Source organism: Lipophrys pholis, assembly GCF_963383615.2.
Source record: "Lipophrys pholis genome assembly, chromosome: 12".
Taxonomy (NCBI): Eukaryota; Metazoa; Chordata; class Actinopteri; order Blenniiformes; family Blenniidae; genus Lipophrys; species Lipophrys pholis.
In genome coordinates this window covers 2,253,468-2,272,233 of record NC_137641.1, presented here as the reverse complement: position 1 = coordinate 2,272,233, position 18,766 = coordinate 2,253,468, and the positions used below count along the sequence as shown (strand labels likewise).

Genomic DNA, 18,766 nt, shown 5'->3' with positions numbered 1-18,766 from the left:
AAAATAAATGTTTCAGTGAAGAAGCAGAAACAAGATGCAGACACTTTTTCTCAACTCGGAGTTTATTAAATTTTTTTCAGTTTTTGTGGAGAAATGAGTCCATGTGGGGGATCCAGGTGGTCTGAGGGGGTCTACTGGGTCATCTGGGCCTCCATGGCCTGAGCTGCCCACTCCGGCGCCGCCTGGCGGATCTTCTCCAGCAGGTTGTTGACTTGGAAGCACAGAGACTGGATCTGTTTGTCCCAGGTGGGCAGCGGCTCCCGAGCTGCAGGCACAGAGACCAGAGGGTCAGACATGAGGCCCCGCCCACCTGATGCCCCCAATTCAAGTAACCATGGTTACTGTCTGATCGTCCTCACAACGTTTTAGGAGCCTGAAAACGTTTTATTTAAACGTGTTCCAGAGAGGAGGAATTAGAAAACTCCGCCTCGGCTTTGACGTGTGGACGGACAAAGACGCACATTAGCTGAAAACGATGATGTCATGGCCCCGCCTCTCGACCTATAACCCCGCCTCCCTCTCCGTGACGTCATTAACACCACCAACATGGCGGACTACCTGCTCCAGGTGGAGCTGCAGGAGCTGCTGATGCTCGTCGCTTTAATAAGGACACATGCTGGATTTGTCCTTTTCTACCTTTTTTCATGCTCCGTGTCTTCTTCTCTGTTTCTGCTGTATTTCTGTGGCAGCGTCACAGCGCCACCTATAGGCCTGGCAGGTGTACTACACCATGTTGAGGAGCTTTCATGGTAGACAGACTGAGTTAGCAGGTCAGGGTCTGTTTACATGACAACGGTGCTCACAGTCACCGTAATAACAATCCAACTTGGTGGTCTGTCCTCTAGAATGTCTGTGTTCTCCTAGTGTTCATGTTTAGAGCTCATTGTTCTGTGTGTGTGTGTGTGTGTGTGTGTGTGTGTGTGTGTGTGTGTGTGTGTGTGTGTGTGGCTTCAGTACTAAAACTAACAATAGCACCAACTAGTGGCCCAACATGAAAATTACACTGTTTTCATGGTTTCTGCATAAATGCAAAACATTTTCTGAAACGAAATGATGCGTTTTCACTTGAAACATTAACGGGGCGTCACTATGAGCAGCTGTGATCACACTTACTTTCAAAGTGCACGATGCCGTCAATCTGGTCGATGAAGCCGTTCATTCGTCCTTCTGTGATCATCTGAGAGGCAATCTTCTCTGCCTGAACACACACACACACACACACACACACACACACACACACACACACACACACACACACACACACACACACACACACACACACACACACACACACACACACACACACACACACACACACACACACACACACACACACACACACACACACACACACACACACACACACACACACACACACACACACAGTTGCTTTATGCAGCAGTGTGGACTGTCTGCGCTGTAGTAGTGACTGGCAGCGTAATCATGTAATACTGGAGCGCCGCAGTGCACATGCAGGAACCAGGAGTCTTAAGAACGAAAATGCTGATTAGTTTTAATCATATTTTAGTCATTTCAAAATGTGCCCTGTTTACACGACAACGTTTCACATGACAACACCTAATCCGTTAAAAAACGGAGTGTGTCCACTGCAGCAGCGGACACAGAGACGATGTAGTTAGTCTGCCGGGCCACTGGAGGGCGCTGTTGTTTGATTTTGTAATGAAACTACACAGACGTGTGCAGAGAACAAAACACTATAAAGGTGAAGAAAATGGAGAGAACCTGACATCCGCATGGACTGATGACACATCGGATGATATCAGGGAGAGTCTCAACTATTAAACTACTGATCTGGAGGATAAAACTAGAATATGGACCGGGAGTCATACCACTACGGGTCGGCCATGTTTGTTTACAACTGGATGAGCAGGAGGGAGGGGGAGATGAGCAGTAACAGGCTCTGTAGCCTCCATCAGTCTCTGCAGGAGGGATTAGCACCGTGAAAGAATCTTTCCACCTTGGGAGCTGGATTAAAAACTTTGCGGATACAGTGGATCAGAACTCTGGTGTCGTGTAAACGGACCCCCCAAAAGGGAAGGAAGTTTTGCAGATACACTCGAATTCGTTGTCGTGGAAACGGGGCCTGAGTCACTCTCACATGGATGCAAACGCCATGTCATTTAAGCATGCGCATCCGGTATTCTTTTCAAAGTACAAGCTCGGTTGGGAGAAGATTGTTATGAAAATACGTTGTTTTGACTTTTATTTTGAAGTTGTGTCCAGGAATGTTGTTGGTAAATAAGGTCGAGTATGAAGCACAATTGCGGCTCTCGGGTGGGAGTGCAATAAAAAAATAATAATAAAAAAAGAAACCAGAGTACTGTTTTCCGCACTTTCGATTGTCCAGAACATCCCGCAAATATTACCAATGGATGAGTAACTCGACCTGCCAATGTAATTAAGAGTGTATTATGTATGCCTTGTAAAGAGGGCGAGTTGTAACTTATCTTGGAGAATACATCAGCGTGGAAGGCCTTCAGGTGCTGTTTCAGATTGGTGGTGTTCTTTCCACCTAGTTTGTCGCCACAGTTACCAGCGTCTCCCTCTACAATGCACTCGCTCTTTCTCTCCGATGGATGGGAATGGGAGTGTATCCTCCGACCACCAGGCCCCTTCGATGTGGCTGCGGCCATGCTCCATCCACAGCTTAACGTTAATCAACTCAATTCTCCCTCAGTGGTGTTGTGAAAATGTGTGCTGCCGTGCTAGGTGGTGGGCGCGACCAAACAAGGAAGTAGCCGCAGCGGCATTGCCGGCTTGTGACAGACAGATTTCACACACAATAGGAGGAAACGTCTGACAGGCCACGCACTGAGGTTTCAGTCCCGTCTCGTCACATGTATAACACATGTATAACACATGTATAACACATGTATAACGTCACGCTTTAGTCATAAGAGAGACGTGTTTAGCTCGTCACCGTCTCGTTATCGTTGTGAAAAAAAGGGGCGTCAATGAAATAATTTCGTCCTCGTCGTCGTTGACGAAAACAACGCTGCTCACAAGTACGGATAAAATAAATGGCTTCCCTTCAAAGGCGCACCTCTGGCAACATGTGGAAAGTGGCAACCTTGAAATGCTCCCACTCACCAAGAAATGGCAGCATGTTTACAAACACTGCACTGTGAGCTAAAAGGTAAACACCTGAAAACTCTGGAGGAGACGATGTCATCTTATTTGTCTTCAGCCTCCACTGACAGTTCTGACTGGGTTCGGGACCCAGACAGCTCAGCTGGTGTTGGAAAGGAGCAGGAGGAACCAACTGACCTGAGATCAAAGCCTGGTTTAAAGCTTTGCTGATCAAGCAGTTCCACATTCCGGCAAACAAAGCTATTATGACATTTCTCCCATTTTCCACAACACATCTGTGAGAGGTGAGCTTGTCAAGCCTGACTGCCGTACAAAGTAAAACCAGAGAGAGACTGAGAGGTGCTGAGGAAGAGCTTCAATTCCTGCCAGGATATCAGCACTGTTCATCCAAACAGGTTTCACACTGAGTCAGTAAAATACACTGAGATCGACATTGTGTTCATGCAACTCTTCATATTTCTCAGTGTGGAAAAGTGAAATCTTTCCAAAATATTATTGCTTCTGTCAGAATAAGCAGAGTGTTTCTGTATTCCTGCTGATAGAAGCCTTTGGACAGAATTAGAACTTACAAAACACTTTGAAGTTTTCTACCTTTAAGACCACATTGTTGTGGCATTTGTTATGCTCAAGCTGTATTTTTAAGGTGGACATGTTAAGTGCACTTTTTATTTGAAAGAAGAAATATAAAAGATGATAAAGTACTTTTTGTGTTTATTTGATTCATATTTAAGATACTTTGATGAGAATGACTAAATTGTTAATAAAGGCTACGGAGTATAGTTTTTTAACGTTATTTGTTGGTGGTGTGCCTCGCGATTTTTTCAATGAAAAAAATGAACCTTGGCTCAAAAAACACTGCTCCATGGATCTCCAGCAGTGCTTTGCTGGGATTGGTTCATGGGTGAAAGGGGGCGGGGCTTGACTCACCTTAGCGGGGGGGATCTCCAGCAGCGCCCCCAGCTCCTCGAAGGTGATGTTGTTGTAGAGCTTGCTGGCCGACAGCAGGTTGTGCTCGATTACGGCTCGGTCCAGGATGCTGGAGCCTGGATGGCAAAGGCAAGGCAAGGCAAGGCAAAGTTATGTATAGAGCAACATTCAGACACAAGGCAATTCACAGTGCTTTACAAAGAAATGAAAGAAATGCATTAAAACAAATAATGAAGAAAAGTATAATAAATAAGGTAAGAGATTAATTAAGATTAGTTCACTAAGTAGAGTCTAATTTTATTCAGCCTGTGCATCTAGGAATGTTTTAAGTCCTGATTTAAAAGAAGTGAGTGTGTCAGCAGTCTTCAGGTGTTCAGGAAGTTTGTCCCACAGGTGAGGAGGTAGGAACTAAAAGCTGCTTCACCTTGTTTCTTCTGACTGTAGGAACAGTGAGTCAACCTCTTCCTGATGACCTCAGAGGTCTGGAGCTTTGATCTTCTACAAGTCAATCTGAGATGATTTAGGCCGAGACCCTTCAAAGCTTTCTAGAGCAGAAGGACCATTCTGAAGTCCTTTGATACACAGGCAGCCAGTGGAGAGGGTGGAGCAGGGGGAATGAGCTCCACCCTCAGTGTGGTGGTGTAATGTGCTCCACCCTCAGTGTGGTGGTGTAATGGGCTCCACCCTCAGTGTGGTGGGGGAATGAGCTTCACCCTCAGTGTGTTGGTGTAATGTGCTCCACCCTCAGTGTGTTGGTGTAATGGGCTCCACCCTCTTTGTGGGGGTGTAATGGGCTCCACCCTCTTTGTGGTGGTGTAATGTGCTCCACTCTCTTTGTGGTGGTGTAATGGGCTCCACCCTCTTTGTGTTGGTGTAATGTGCTCCACCCTCAGCGTTCTGGATCAGCTGTAGTTGTCTGACAGATTGTGTCCTGAGGCCTGTAAACACGCCGTTACAATAATCAACCTAGTGAAAATGAAAGCAGAAGAAGTTTCTCAGAATCTTGTTGCTCAGAAATCCTTTGGTTCTTCAACATTGTTCAGATGGTCGGAAGCTGATTTGGTTGGGGATGTTTTGGACAATCAAAAGTGCGGAAAACAGCGCTCTGGTTCCTTTTTTTTTTTGGCGCTCCAGTTTCCGAGAGGTGTGAAAAAAACGGCCGAGACGTGGTGCGCTCCCACGCTCCAACCCAAGATCCGCAACTGAATAAGCTCTTCATACTCAACCTTATTTACCAACAACATTCCTGGACACAACTTCAAAATAAAATAATCAATAATCAGCTGCTGACACAGAATAGTGGCCATCTTGCCAGGAGGATTTAAAGCCACTGAGTGCAGAACCAGAAGTTCCAATCATTGTTCCAGCATGTCCAGCAGGATGTTGTGGTCAACTGTGTCCAAAGCAGCACTAAGATCCAGTAAGAGTCAAAGTGAGACTCTGGAAGTGTCCCTGCTCATGTAGATGTCATTCAGCAACACCCATCTGAAGAGAGCTGTGTACTCTCTGTAGTACATCTGGAACTGTTGAACAATGTGGGTTAGTGCTGCTCAGTCTTACAGGAGAAAATCTGTCAGATTAGACAATACGTAACCGCAACAAACGTAACTGTAACAAATGGGAAGTCACTGCAACAAACGTAACTTAACTGTAACAAACAGGAAGTTACTGTAAGAAACGTAACGTAACTGAAACAAACGTGAAGTTACTGCAACAAACATAACTGTCACAAACGGGAAGTCACCTCAACAAACGTAACGTAACTCTAACAAACGGAAAGTAACCGCGACAAATGTAACGTAACTGTAACAAACAGAAAGTCACTGTAACAACCAGGAAGTCGCCACAACAAACGTAACAGTAACAAACAGGAAGTAACTGCAACAAATGTAACGTAACTGTAACAGGAAGTAACTGCAATAAACGTAACGTAACTGTAACAAACGGGAGGTCACTGCAACAAACGAGAAGTCACAATAACCGGGAAGTAACCACAACAAACATAACGTAACTGTAACAAACGGGAAGTAATCGCAACAAACGGGAAGTAATCGCAACAAACGGGAAGTAACTGAAACAAACGGGAAGTAATTGCAACAAACGGGAAGTAACTGAAACAAACGTAACGTAACTGTAATAAACGGGAAGTTACTGCAACAAACGTAACTGTAACAAACGGGAAGTCACCGTAACAAATGTAACGTAACTGTAACAAACAGGAGGTCACTGCAACAAACGTAACGTAACTGTAACAAACAGGAAGTTACTGCAATAAACGTAACATAACTGTAACAAACAAGAAGTCAAAATAACCAGGAAGTAACCACAACAAACGGGAAGTAACTGAAACAAACGGGAAGTAACTGCAACAATCGTAACGTAACAGTAACAAACGGGAAGTAACCGCAACAAACGTAACGTAACTAAGAAACGGGAAGTTACTGCAACAAACGTAACGTAACTGTAACAAACGGGAAGCAACCGCAACAAACGAAACGCAACTGTAAAAAAACAAGAAGTCACTGCAACAAACGTAACTGTAACAAACTCAACTATAAGAAATGGGAAGTCACCGTAACAAACTTAACTGTAACAAACAGGAAGTCACCGTAACAAACTTAACTGTAACAAACAGGAAGTTACTGTAAGAAACGTAACGTAACTGAAACAAACGTGAAGTTACTGCAACAAACATAACTGTCACAAACGGAAAGTCACCTCAACAAACGTAACGTAACTCTAACAAACGGAAAGTAACCGCGACAAATGTAACGTAACTGTAACAAACAGAAAGTCACTGTAACAACCAGGAAGTCGCCACAACAAACGTAACTGTAACAAACGTAACGGTAACAAACGTAACGGTAACAAACGTAACGGTAACAAACGTAACGGTAACAAACTTGAAGTCACCAGAACAAACGTAACTGTAACAAACAGGAAGTGACCATTGACCACGACTCATCTGGGTCGACTGTCTATTAGCATTAGCTTCCATCCACAGGGTCTGTCATTAGCATTAGCCTCTGTTTTTCGCAGTTTAATGGAGCCACCAGAGGAAGTTCATAGTGTAAAGAGAGCAACGTTTAGCAGACTGACGAGCTAACATGCTAACCCCCAGGGAGTGTGCACCCCCCTCACCGTCGGCAGTGGTGGCCTTCTGGTGGGGCATGAGCATGGCAGCAAACTCCTGCAGCTGGTTCCCGCGGATGATCCGGTCCAGGTACATCTTCTCCAGGATGCCATACGCCGCTAGCTGCTGACAGCGCTCGTCTTTAAACAGAGTCGCTAACATCCGAGAGCGCTGCTGCCCTGGAACACACACCGTCACACACTGCGGTTAGGAGTGTGAGTGTGAGTGTGAGTGTGAGTGTGAGAGTGTGTGTGTGTGTGTGTGTGTGTGGTACCTGCGGAGGCCAGGATGGTGCAGTTCAACGCGTGTTTCAGAGCCTCCAGTCGTTCGCTCTCGTGGACGATGGATTTGTACGACAGCTCGTTGTATCGCTGTGCCGCCTCGATGAACTTCCTCCTGAAGTCCAGGACCCGGGCGTAGCACACCTGCACAGTAATCTGATTACTAATAACCCGGACAGGTACACAGCTGTTTACTTGGTCAGCAACATCTGGGAGTAATCTGATGACTGGTAACTTGAACAATGTGGCAACACTTTCAGTGTCAGCATCAGTTGAGCTAACGGTTAGTAAAGCCTTAGCATTAGCCGTGCTGATGTAGAAGGAAGTGGATACTATGTGATTAGTGCATTAGCATTGTTAGCATTGCCTGTGCTAATGTGGGAGCTAACGTAGAGGCTAACGGATGCTACAGTCTGGCTCCTGCCACCTCTGTGACCTCCCGTGTACCAGTCTGCCCCCTCTTGAACCTCCCTGGCACCAGTCTGGCTCCTGCCCCCCTCTGGCACCTCCTGGGTACCAGTCTGGCTCCTGCCCCCCCGCTCTGGGACCTCCTGGTACCTTGTAGTGGATCTGCAGCTGCTCGTTGGACGACTCGTTCTGCAGCAGCGATGCCCGGTTGATGTAGGCCTCGGCCTGGACCGGGTCGTCATCCTCCAGGTAGAGGCGGGCGATCTTCAGGTACGTGTCCAGCTTGTAGTCCACATTGTACTGCCTGAGGGACCAGACGCACAAATCTGAGCTGCTATTGGTTCACGGGGGGCAGGGCTTAATCAGAAAGTTTATTTTTTTTTATTCAGAGCCTATTTACACGGCAACGATATCAAGTAAAAACCTTCATAGTGTTTTGGGGGTTTGTTTACACAACAGAGCTCGGAGACACAGTAAAATGAACCCCTCAATGTACCGGCGAGTCAGTTTCTCCAGGATTTCACGGCTTTTTTAATGATTGTTGTGACGCCAAATCCCTGATTTTGCTCGAGTTATTCCAGAAAGTAAGACTGCAGTGGGTTTTTTTATGGCCTTTGTTGCGGTGAGATTAGAGAAAGTTTCTCTTCTACATTTAGAAACTCTGTCTTCAGCCGTACTCTTGGTTGGTAAACGTGACGAAATATTGATATAAACGTGAAATGTGGAAATGAACATGTTTTTCCCCGACGTCACAGTTAGATTAGCTACAATTGGTCAAAATTGCAGAAAAGTTGCTGGGATTGGTTAAAGCTGAAAGCCGCGTTGGAATTGTTGGGATTTGTGTTAACACCGTAATGTCCAGACCATAAGCTGCTACTTTTTTCACACGCTTCGAACCCCGCGGCTTAAACAATGACATGTGTTTTTAAGGGTCAATGTGCTTCATGCCTCCAGGTTCTACTTCCACCTGTAATTGCGCTATTTTTAGCGCCTCTGCTTCTTCAGAATTTGCCCTAAAAGTGATATTTCTGTCTTCCTGACCTCATTGCTATTGTAGCCGTCATGTGCTGCTTTACGTGGTCCTGAGTGATGCGTTCAGGTGCATCACGTAACTCCGAACTGCTGTGCTCTGTGGCTGATCAATCGTCGTCCTCCTCAGAATCACAAAATACTTCATCAACAGTGATAAAACTCTTAGTGTTTGTGTATCTTTGTTCTCACTCTCTCACTCACTCACTCACTCACTCACTCTGGGCTTGTGTGAGGAGATCCTCCGTCTCCCGTCTGTACAATCACTTTAAAATAGAGTTACACTCGGTAGAGCGCAAACCTTTGCCAACGCCACATCTGTTAGCGGGACTGACCAAACATCACTGTGGGCAACACTGAGCAGAGAGTGTCTCCATGGCAACAGCTCTCCTTTGATCTCCTTCATGAGGTTCCTCTCTCACCCACTTTGTATGAGACATTTTTTCACACTTCTTTGGGATTTATTCAGAAACAAAGTCGTTAACGTCCAAAAATCTAATGGATTGGTCTTTGGATGACGACAAATCATCATTGAAGATGTCATTGCCAATTAGATTAATAGTTTTTGAGGAAAGTTGGTAAAATACATACAAAGCAATAAATAAATACACACCTGAAAACATTCTCCCTTTCATTGGTGAAGGTAAAGAAAATAAAGATCCACACGGCTTAGAACTCCTGCAGTGAAAGGACTTCCGGTAAGATGGCGATGCAGCCAGGCGCACAGGAAAGAGCTCCCCAACTCGAGATAGGAGCACTATATCTCAAAATTAGGACTTTACGCCGCTGATATGAAAGGTGGCAGACACTGACAAAGAGAAGGAACCAGTTGGCAGACCTGACGTGATGGAAGAAAACCAAGACAAAGAGGAACCGGAGAAGACCACACACGGAGCCTCGCAACATGAGAAAGCGCTGCTAGCAGGGCTAGCTAGCATCCGCAGCGATATACAAAGCCTGAAACACGACTTCCAGGAGAACTTCAACACATTCAAACAAGAGCTAAAGCAGGAGATGACTGCTTTTCAACACAAAATACACTAAAAACTGGATGAAAGTAAAACGGAGATCCAGACACAGAAGAAGACCCTAACGGAGACCCAGACTGGGATCGCGGAGCTGGAGGAGTGGGGGGCTGAGACTAGAGACGCGCTGATGGAGATAGGGGAACTGTCCCACACACTGAGAGGGAAAATTAGAGACCTAGAAACGAGGTCCCGAAGAAACAACATCTGAATCTTTGGTCTGTCCGAAGACGCCGAAGGCAGCGACATGATTAAATACATCGACCGTCTCTTAACAACTGAGCTTCAGCCGCCCTTCAGCCGCCCTTCAGATACAAAGAGCACACCGAGCCATTGGGAGGAAACCCCCTCCAGGGACCGCTCCGACATCCATAGTGATCAACTTTCTACAATTCAAAACAAAAGAACTGATCATTAAACAAGCCTGGCGAAAGAAGGTGTTTGTCAATGAAAACCGGATCTGGTTTGACCACGATTACCCCCGAAACAGTCCTGCAGAGAAAATCATACAAGATAAAAAACAAACTAAAGGAAAGAGCGGAGAATCTAAATAAATGGTGGCCTATCAGACAAACTCCTCCTACAGAGATCTACGAGACACTCTTTGCTTTGTACATAGAACCCCGAGCACACCGTCTACATAGAACCCCGAACACACCTTGTACATAGAATCCCGAGCACACCTTCTACATAGAACCCCGAGCACACCTTCTACATAGAACCCCGAGCACACCTTGTACATAGAACCCCGAGCACACCTTGTACATAGAACCCCAAGCACACCTTCGACATAGAACCCCGAACACACCTTGTACATAGAACCCCAAGCACACCTTGTACATAGAACCCCGAACACACCTTGTACATAGAACCCCTAGCACACCTTGTACATAGAACCCCTAGCACACCCCCGAACACACCTTGTACATAGAACCCCGAACACACCTTGTACATAGAACCCCTAGCACACCTTCTACATAGAACCCCGAACACACCTTGTACATAGAACCCCGAGCACACCCCCGAACACACCTTGTACATAGAACCCCGAACACACCTTGTACATAGAACCCCGAACACACCTTCTACATAGAACCCCGAACACACCTTGTACATAGAACCCCTAGCACAACTTGTTCATAGAACCCCGAACACACCTTGTACATAGAACCCCGAGCACACCTTGTACATAGAACCCCGAGCACACCTTGTACATAGAACCCCAAGCACACCTTGTACCTTGCACCTTGTTTATGAACAGTCCTGGCGAAAAAGAAGCGATAAGAAGCTGCCAAACTCACAGGCTACGCCCCCTCAGCACAGGCCACTCCCCCTTGCAGCAGGCCACGCCCCCTCGCAGCAGCCACACGTCTGTGATGCGGTGTTTGAACTTTTCAATGCAGTTTATTTCTGTCCTCCAGAGCTTTCAGAAACACATTTCTCTGAACTGTTTCAGTAATAAAAGAGAGTTTTTGTCTGATCGCCATGTTGGTCTGGTTCTAACAGGAGCTGACAGCTGTTGGTGATGCGTTCAGGTGCATCACGTCAACCTGCTCTCTGACATTTTAACGAGCTGCGGCGCACGCAGTAGCGCTGTTACAAACTAAATATGATTAAAATATGACTGATAGTCATGAGCGAACTGGAACACGGCAGAGCAGAAGTTTCAGCAGAGCAGCTCCTACATAGTTCGGCCAGGACGGTTGGAACGGCCCAAACTAATTCCTAAGAAATTACGTCATTTTGTTCGGCAGGAAGCTGCACTGCCAAACCTTCTTCTCATTCTTATGGAGGATGAATTGGCCTTTAGTAACTTAAAGGGCTGTGGTTACTACAGTGAGGCTAACAGACCAGGGCCTCATTTATAAAACCTTGTTTAGGATTCCTACCAAAAATGTTTGAGCGCCCAAAAGCAGAAAATGGCGTGCACCCACAAAAAATTTGGATCACATGCACTTCCCTTTTCTAGATCCAGTCCACCTGGAAGGTGACCGTTCAGGCCCCGCCCTCAACACGCCCACTTTCTACCATAAATGGTCGATGCAAAGTGCCTCGTCAATATTTTTACATCTCAATCAGCCTGTCGATCGCCGGCATTTGACACTAAATCCTGAAAGAAAAGACGAAGAAAAAGAATTTCATGGAGAAAGAAATAGTGATGGAGGAGGTGGAGGTCAGGAGACGATCTCATCTGGTGTCACAGTAGTGGAATCACTAATAAAAGAAAAAAACAGTCATCAGCAGCTCGTCGTCACAGATGGAAATAGTGAGAGAGTGAGAGAGATCAGTGACTGTAGAGGTGGAGGAGAAGAGGCTGATCTGAAGGTGGAGGCCAGAGGAGAGTGACATCATGGAGGAGAGTGACATCATGTGGAGAGTGACATCATGGAGGAGAGTGACATCATGGGGGGGAGTGACATCATGGAAGAGAATGACATCATCGAGATGAGTGACATCATGGAGGAGAGTGACATCATGGAGGAGAGTGACATCATCGAGATGAGTGACATCACGGGGCGAGTGACATCATGGTGGAGAGTGACATCATCGAGATGAGTGACATCATGGAGGAGAGTGACATCATGGGGAGAGTGAGATCATGGAGGAGAGTGACATCATGGGGAGAGTGACATCATGGTTGTCAGAGGAGAGTGACATCATGGAGGAGAGTGACATCATAGTTGTCAAAGGAGAGTGACATCATGGAGGAGAGTGACATCATCGAGATGAGTGACATCATGGGGAGAGTGACATTATGGTTGTCAGAGGAGAGTGACATCATGGAGGAGAGTGACATCATAGTTGTCAAAGGAGAGTGACAATATGGTTGTCAAAGGAGAGTGACATCATGGAGGAGAGTGACATCATGGGGGAGAGTGACATCATGGAGGAGAGTGACATCATGTGGGAGAGTGACATCATAGAGGAGAGTGACATCATCGAGATGAGTGACATCATGGGGAGAGTGACCTCATGGAGGAGAGTGACATGGGGAGAGTGACATCATGGGGGGGAGTGACATCATGGAGGAGAGTGACATCATGGAAGAGAATGACATCATCGAGATGAGTGACATCATGGAGGAGAGTGACATCATGGAGGAGAGTGACATCATCGAGATGAGTGACATCATGGGGAGAGTGACATCATGGGGCGAGTGACATCATGGTGGAGAGTGACATCATCGAGATGAGTGACATCATGGAGGAGAGTGACATCATGGGGAGAGTGACATCATGGAGGAGAGTGACATCATAGTTGTCAAAGGAGAGTGACATCATGAAGGAGAGTGACATCATCGAGATGAGTGACATCATGGGGAGAGTGACATCATAGTTGTCAAAGGAGAGTGACATCATGGAGGAGAGTGACATTATGGTTGTCAAAGGAGAGTGACATCATGGAGGAGAGTGACATCATCGAGATGAGTGACATCATGGGGGAGAGTGACATCATGTGGGAGAGTGACATCATAGAGGAGAGTGACATCATCGAGATGAGTGACATCATGGGGAGAGTGACCTCATGGAGGAGAGTGACATCATGGTTGTCAGAGGAGAGTGACATCATGGAGGAGAGTGACATCATGGTTGTCAGAGGAGAGTGACATCATGGAGGAGAGTGACCTCATGGAGGAGAGTGACATAATCGAGATGAGTGACATCATGGGGAGAGTGACGTCATGGAGGAGAGTGACATCATGGTTGTCAGAGGAGAGTGACGTCATGGAGGAGAGTGACATCATGGAGGAGAGTGACATCATCGAGATGAGTGACATCATGGGGGAGAGTGACATCATGTGGGAGAGTGACATCATCGAGATGAGTGACATCATGGGGAGAGTGACCTCATGGAGGAGAGTGACATCATGGTTGTCAGAGGAGAGTGACATCATGGAGGAGAGTGACATCATGGTTGTCAGAGGAGAGTGACATCATGGAGGAGAGTGACCTCATGGAGGAGAGTGACATAATCGAGATGAGTGACATCATGGGGAGAGTGACGTCATGGAGGAGAGTGACATCATGGTTGTCAGAGGAGAGTGACGTCATGGAGGAGAGTGACATCATGGAGGAGAGTGACATCATGGTGGTCAGAAGAGAGTGACACTTTGGTTGTCAGAGGAGAGTGACATCATGGTTGTCAGAGGAGAGTGACGTCATAGTGGTCAGAGGAGAGTGACATCATGGAGGAGAGTGACATCATGGTTGTCAAAGGAGAGTGACATCATGGAGGAGAGTGACATCATGGTTGTCAGAGTAGAGTGACATCATGGAGGAGAGTGACATCATGGTTGTCAGAGGAGAGTGACATCATGGAGGAGAGTGACATCATGGTGGTCAGAGGAGAGTGACATCATGGAGGAGAGTGACATCATGGTTGTCAGAGGAGAGTGACATCATGGAGGAGAGTGACATCATGGAGGAGAGTGATATCATAGTGGTCAGAGGAGAGTGACATCATGGTGATCAGAGGAGAGTGACATCATGGAGGAGAGTGACATCATGGTGGTCAGAGGAGAGTGACCTCATGGAGGAGAGTGACGCCACCGTGTGTCAGAGTGTCGTAGAGGAAGGAGACATTTAGTTGGAGACACAGCAGACTGATAAAGTTCAGTTTTCTCTGTTTATTTAATGTCTAAATTAAATATTTGAAGAGGGACGGTGAAAAGACTCAGTGGACTTTGTGTTTTATCCTCAGTCACTGGAGGTGGAGGAGGAGGGTGGAGGAGGGTGGAGGAGGTCGTCTGTCTGCAGCAGCAGAGCGTCCACAGCTCATGACCGTACCGCGAGCCGCTTTTATCAGGATTTACAGCCAAAACGTAAAAATATACTAAATATACTGTATCAGGTATGTATAATAATAAAATATCAATAACAAATCTATAAGTTCTTTATTTTACATGGAACCGTTGGTAAATCTTCTCAACTGCAGTTTCTTTTGCATGAGACTCACTTTAGTTGTTACTGTGTACATAGTTTAGTATATTGTTACTGTGTATATACAGTTTAGTATATTGTTACTGTGTACACAGTTTAGTATATTGTTACTGTGTACATAGTTTAGTATATTGTTACTGTGTACACAGTTTAGTATATTGTTACCGTGTATATACAGTTTAGTATATTATTAATGTGTACATAGTTTAGTATATTGTTACTGTGTACACAGTTTAGTATATTGTTACTGTGTACATAGTTTAGTATATTGTTACTGTGTACACAGTTTAGTATATTGTTACCGTGTATATACAGTTTAGTATATTATTACCGTGTACATACAGTTTAGTATATTGTTACCGTGTACATACAGTTTAGTGTATTGTTACCGTGTATATACAGTTTAGTATATTGTTACCGTGTACATACAGTTTAGTATATTGTTACTGTGTATATACAGCTTAGTATATTGTTACCGTGTACATACAGTTTAGTATATTGTTACCGTGTATATACAGTTTAGTATATTATTACTGTGTACATACAGTTTAGTATATTATTACCGTGTACATACAGTTTAGTATATTGTTACTGTGTATACAGTTTAGTATATTATTACTGTGTACATACAGTTTAGTATATTATTACCGTGTACATACAGTTTAGTATATTGTTACCGTGTACATACAGTTTAGTATATTGTTACCGTGTACATACAGTTTAGTATATTGTTACCGTGTACATACAGTTTAGTATATTTGTACCTTATAGCAGTAAATCCTACTAAAAGCAGCTGGAACGTCCTCAGAGTTTTGGGCTCAACACCAGAGTATCACTGCAGCTTTACTCACGACTGTGTATTTATGTGTTTACTGTGAAATGAGAGTGATTGTTACTCACTTTGTCACCATTGATAATCAATCACTTCGATCAGCTCTGGATCATGTGAAGATGAATCTAGGACCGATGAACATGGATCTGCTGATTCAGCAGTAATGTTCCACTAAAGAAACATCTAGAACTCTGCAGCTTGGCTCTTTATGATTACGTCGATCTGAAAGTCTGACTTTTGAAGATATTAAATGTATGAAGTGAATCTGGTTCAATTCTCCACCTCACCATCAGCGCTGCAGGTTCCCGTCTCCAGAATGTCCTGCTCAAGGGTCTAAGTTTGCGTACCGGTACCAACGTTCTCCAGCAAAGTTTATTTTTATAGATCACAAACTTTGTGTGGGAAGTGGCGTACGTATCTTTCAGGACCTGTTTTATGCTTCAGGAACCTTTATAAACGAGGCCCCAGGTGTTGTACTTCCTGTTTGACCCCCAGACTCACTTCTGTCCCGTCTCCAGAGGAATCCCCCACCAGGACCTGAGCGGCGTTCCGCCAGTCGCCCTCCTTCTCATAGATGGTGGCGAGGTGCTGCCTGATGGACGCCACCTGCAGACGGAGGACAGGATTCAGAGGGAGGGAGGGAGGGAGGGAGGGAGGGGGGGGGAGGGGGAGGTTGTGTACCTGCTCCTCGAAGGAGATGACCCGGGGCTGGATCTTCTCCAGGGTGAAGTGGTACACGGCCTTGGCGGTGGCGTCGGGCAGGTTGGGCAGGTGAGTGCAGAAGTCTGTGAGCAGCTGCCTGGAGATCACCAGGCTCACGTTCTCGTTCACCACTTGGGGGGGGGGGGGGGGGGGGGGGGCAGAAGAACGGACCCGGGAATGTAAATAATAGAACCAAGTAGTTTTGTGACATGAATTAATTAAATGCTGACAAACGGATTTTTAAGACATAAAGAAATGCTTGACCCCTGAAATCAGAGGCGTCAAAATCAGATGAAGGTTCAGGAATCAGAAAGTTCCATCTGCAGCGGGTTGGACCGCAGAAACGTAATAACCTTCAAATTCTAAATGTTTCTTTGCTGTGACGCAGAAAACACATGATGGATAATATTTTTTCAGATATATTGGTTCATTATTTATTTACTTATTAGTTTGTTTTGTTTCATTTTTTTTAGATATTTCAAGAAAACCAAACAATTACAGCCCTCCCCAAGCTTTCTCCTTCCTTCCCTCTTCATCCCCCCACCCCCCCACACTCGCACTTTAAACCCCCCCCCCCCCCCACACACACACACACACACACACACACACACACACTTTACCCCCCCCCCCCCCCCACACACACACACACTGTAACCCCCCCGTGCAGAAAAAGAAAGAGAGGCAGAACGTACTTGCTTCCACGAAGGCCTTCAGAGACTCCAGCTGGTCTGCGTCTGTGAACTGAACCGCTTTCTCCAGAATCTGTCGGTACCTGAAATTATTATAGACTTTATCAAGTCACAGGTCATCACAGGTCCTTGCATGTAAACACAGGTCCTTACGTGTTAACACAGGTCATCACAGGTCCTTACAGGAAAACACAGGTCCTTGCATGTAAACACAGGTCCTTGCATGTAAACACAGGTCCTTACGTGTTAACACAGGTCATCACAGGTCCTTACAGGAAAACACAGGTCCTTGCATGTAAACACAGGTCCTTGCATGTAAACACAGGTCATCACAGGTCCTTCCATGTAAACACAGGTCCTTACATGTAAACACAGGTCATCACATGTAAACACAGGTCATCACAGGTCCTTGCATGTAAACACAGGTCCTTACATGTAAACACAGGTCATCACATGTAAACACAGGTCATCACAGGTCCTTCCATGTAAACACAGGTCCTTGCATGTAAACACGGGTCCTTGCATGTAAACACAGGTCATCACAGGTCCTTACATGTAAACACAGGTCATCACAGGTCCTTACATGTAAACACAGGTCCTTACAGGAAAACACAGGTCCTTGCATGTAAACACAGGTCATCACAGGTCCTTGCATGTAAACACAGGTCCTTACATGTAAACACAGGCCCTTGCATGTAAACACAGGTCATCACAGGTCCTTACATGTAAACACAGGTCCTTACAGGAAAACACAGGTCCTTGCATGTAAACACAGGTCATCACAGGTCCTTGCATGTAAACACAGGTCCTTACATGTAAACACAGGTCCTTGCATGTAAACACAGGTCCTTACATGTAAACACAGGTCCTTGCATGTAAACACAGGTCCTTGCATGTAAACACAGGTCATCACAGGTCCTTACATGTAAACACAGGTCCTTGCATGTAAACACAGGTCCTTGCATGTAAACACAGGTCATCACAGGTCCTTGCATGTAAACACAGGTCATCACAGGTCCTTACATGTAAACACAGGTCATCACAGCCACACAAACAACCCCACATGCACCGATTACACCGCTCATCTCATGACAGTGTAAATAAATATGTAACTGTGCTTGATTCTCCACCGACTCAATCATTCCAGAAAAGTTGGGACGCTGAGCTTGTTTTGAATGAGATTGCTGCTACACATTACAGTAAGCCTTAGTATTGCTCAGCTGCTTAGCGGGGGTATTATCCTCCTACAGGAGGTCAGCATTAGTTTGCCTCCTGGAATGTGGTTTATTAGATTCCCAGTTGTACTTAAAGAATTTTAAATTCTGTTCAAGATGAGGAACAGTGAAGCTGTCAAAGCTAACGTGGCTAGGCTAGCGTCAGCCTGGCTGAGGGAGCTGGTCTATCTGTGAGGACAGCGTCCCCCCGCTGGGACACTTTATCAGGACGGACTCGTCGGCAAGCGGCGGTACGTACTTGGCAGCCGAGATCTTTGTGCGATCCGCTGGAGTTCATGAGCTGGGCGAGCTCCTGCCGCACTTCGGTCGCCATTGTTGCCCAGAGTCCCCTCGACACCCGGGCTTTTATACTGAGACTCCGGAGCGGCGGGGAGGGGGCGGGGCCAGGAGCACCTCCACAAATGGCTGAACGCGCTCCGTCTGACGCAGGGTGACGTAGTCTCTTTTTATACAC

The 18,766-nt window shown here is 45.9% G+C and overlaps 1 protein-coding gene across 1 annotated transcript; it reads right to left on the bottom strand.

Moving 5' to 3' along the window:
* Positions 1–41: 41 nt before the first annotated feature.
* cops4 (COP9 constitutive photomorphogenic homolog subunit 4 (Arabidopsis)) lies at positions 42–18,625 on the bottom strand (the record flags this gene model as incomplete). Its single annotated transcript, XM_080476586.1, is given in 12 exon segments — positions 42–265; positions 1,114–1,198; positions 4,039–4,154; positions 7,180–7,350; positions 7,446–7,596; positions 8,011–8,164; positions 16,188–16,213; positions 16,215–16,292; positions 16,368–16,519; positions 17,081–17,160; positions 18,551–18,558; positions 18,560–18,625. Coding segments are annotated over 12 exon segments (1,221 nt in total). The 3' UTR covers positions 42–131.
* Positions 18,626–18,766: the final 141 nt, after the last annotated feature.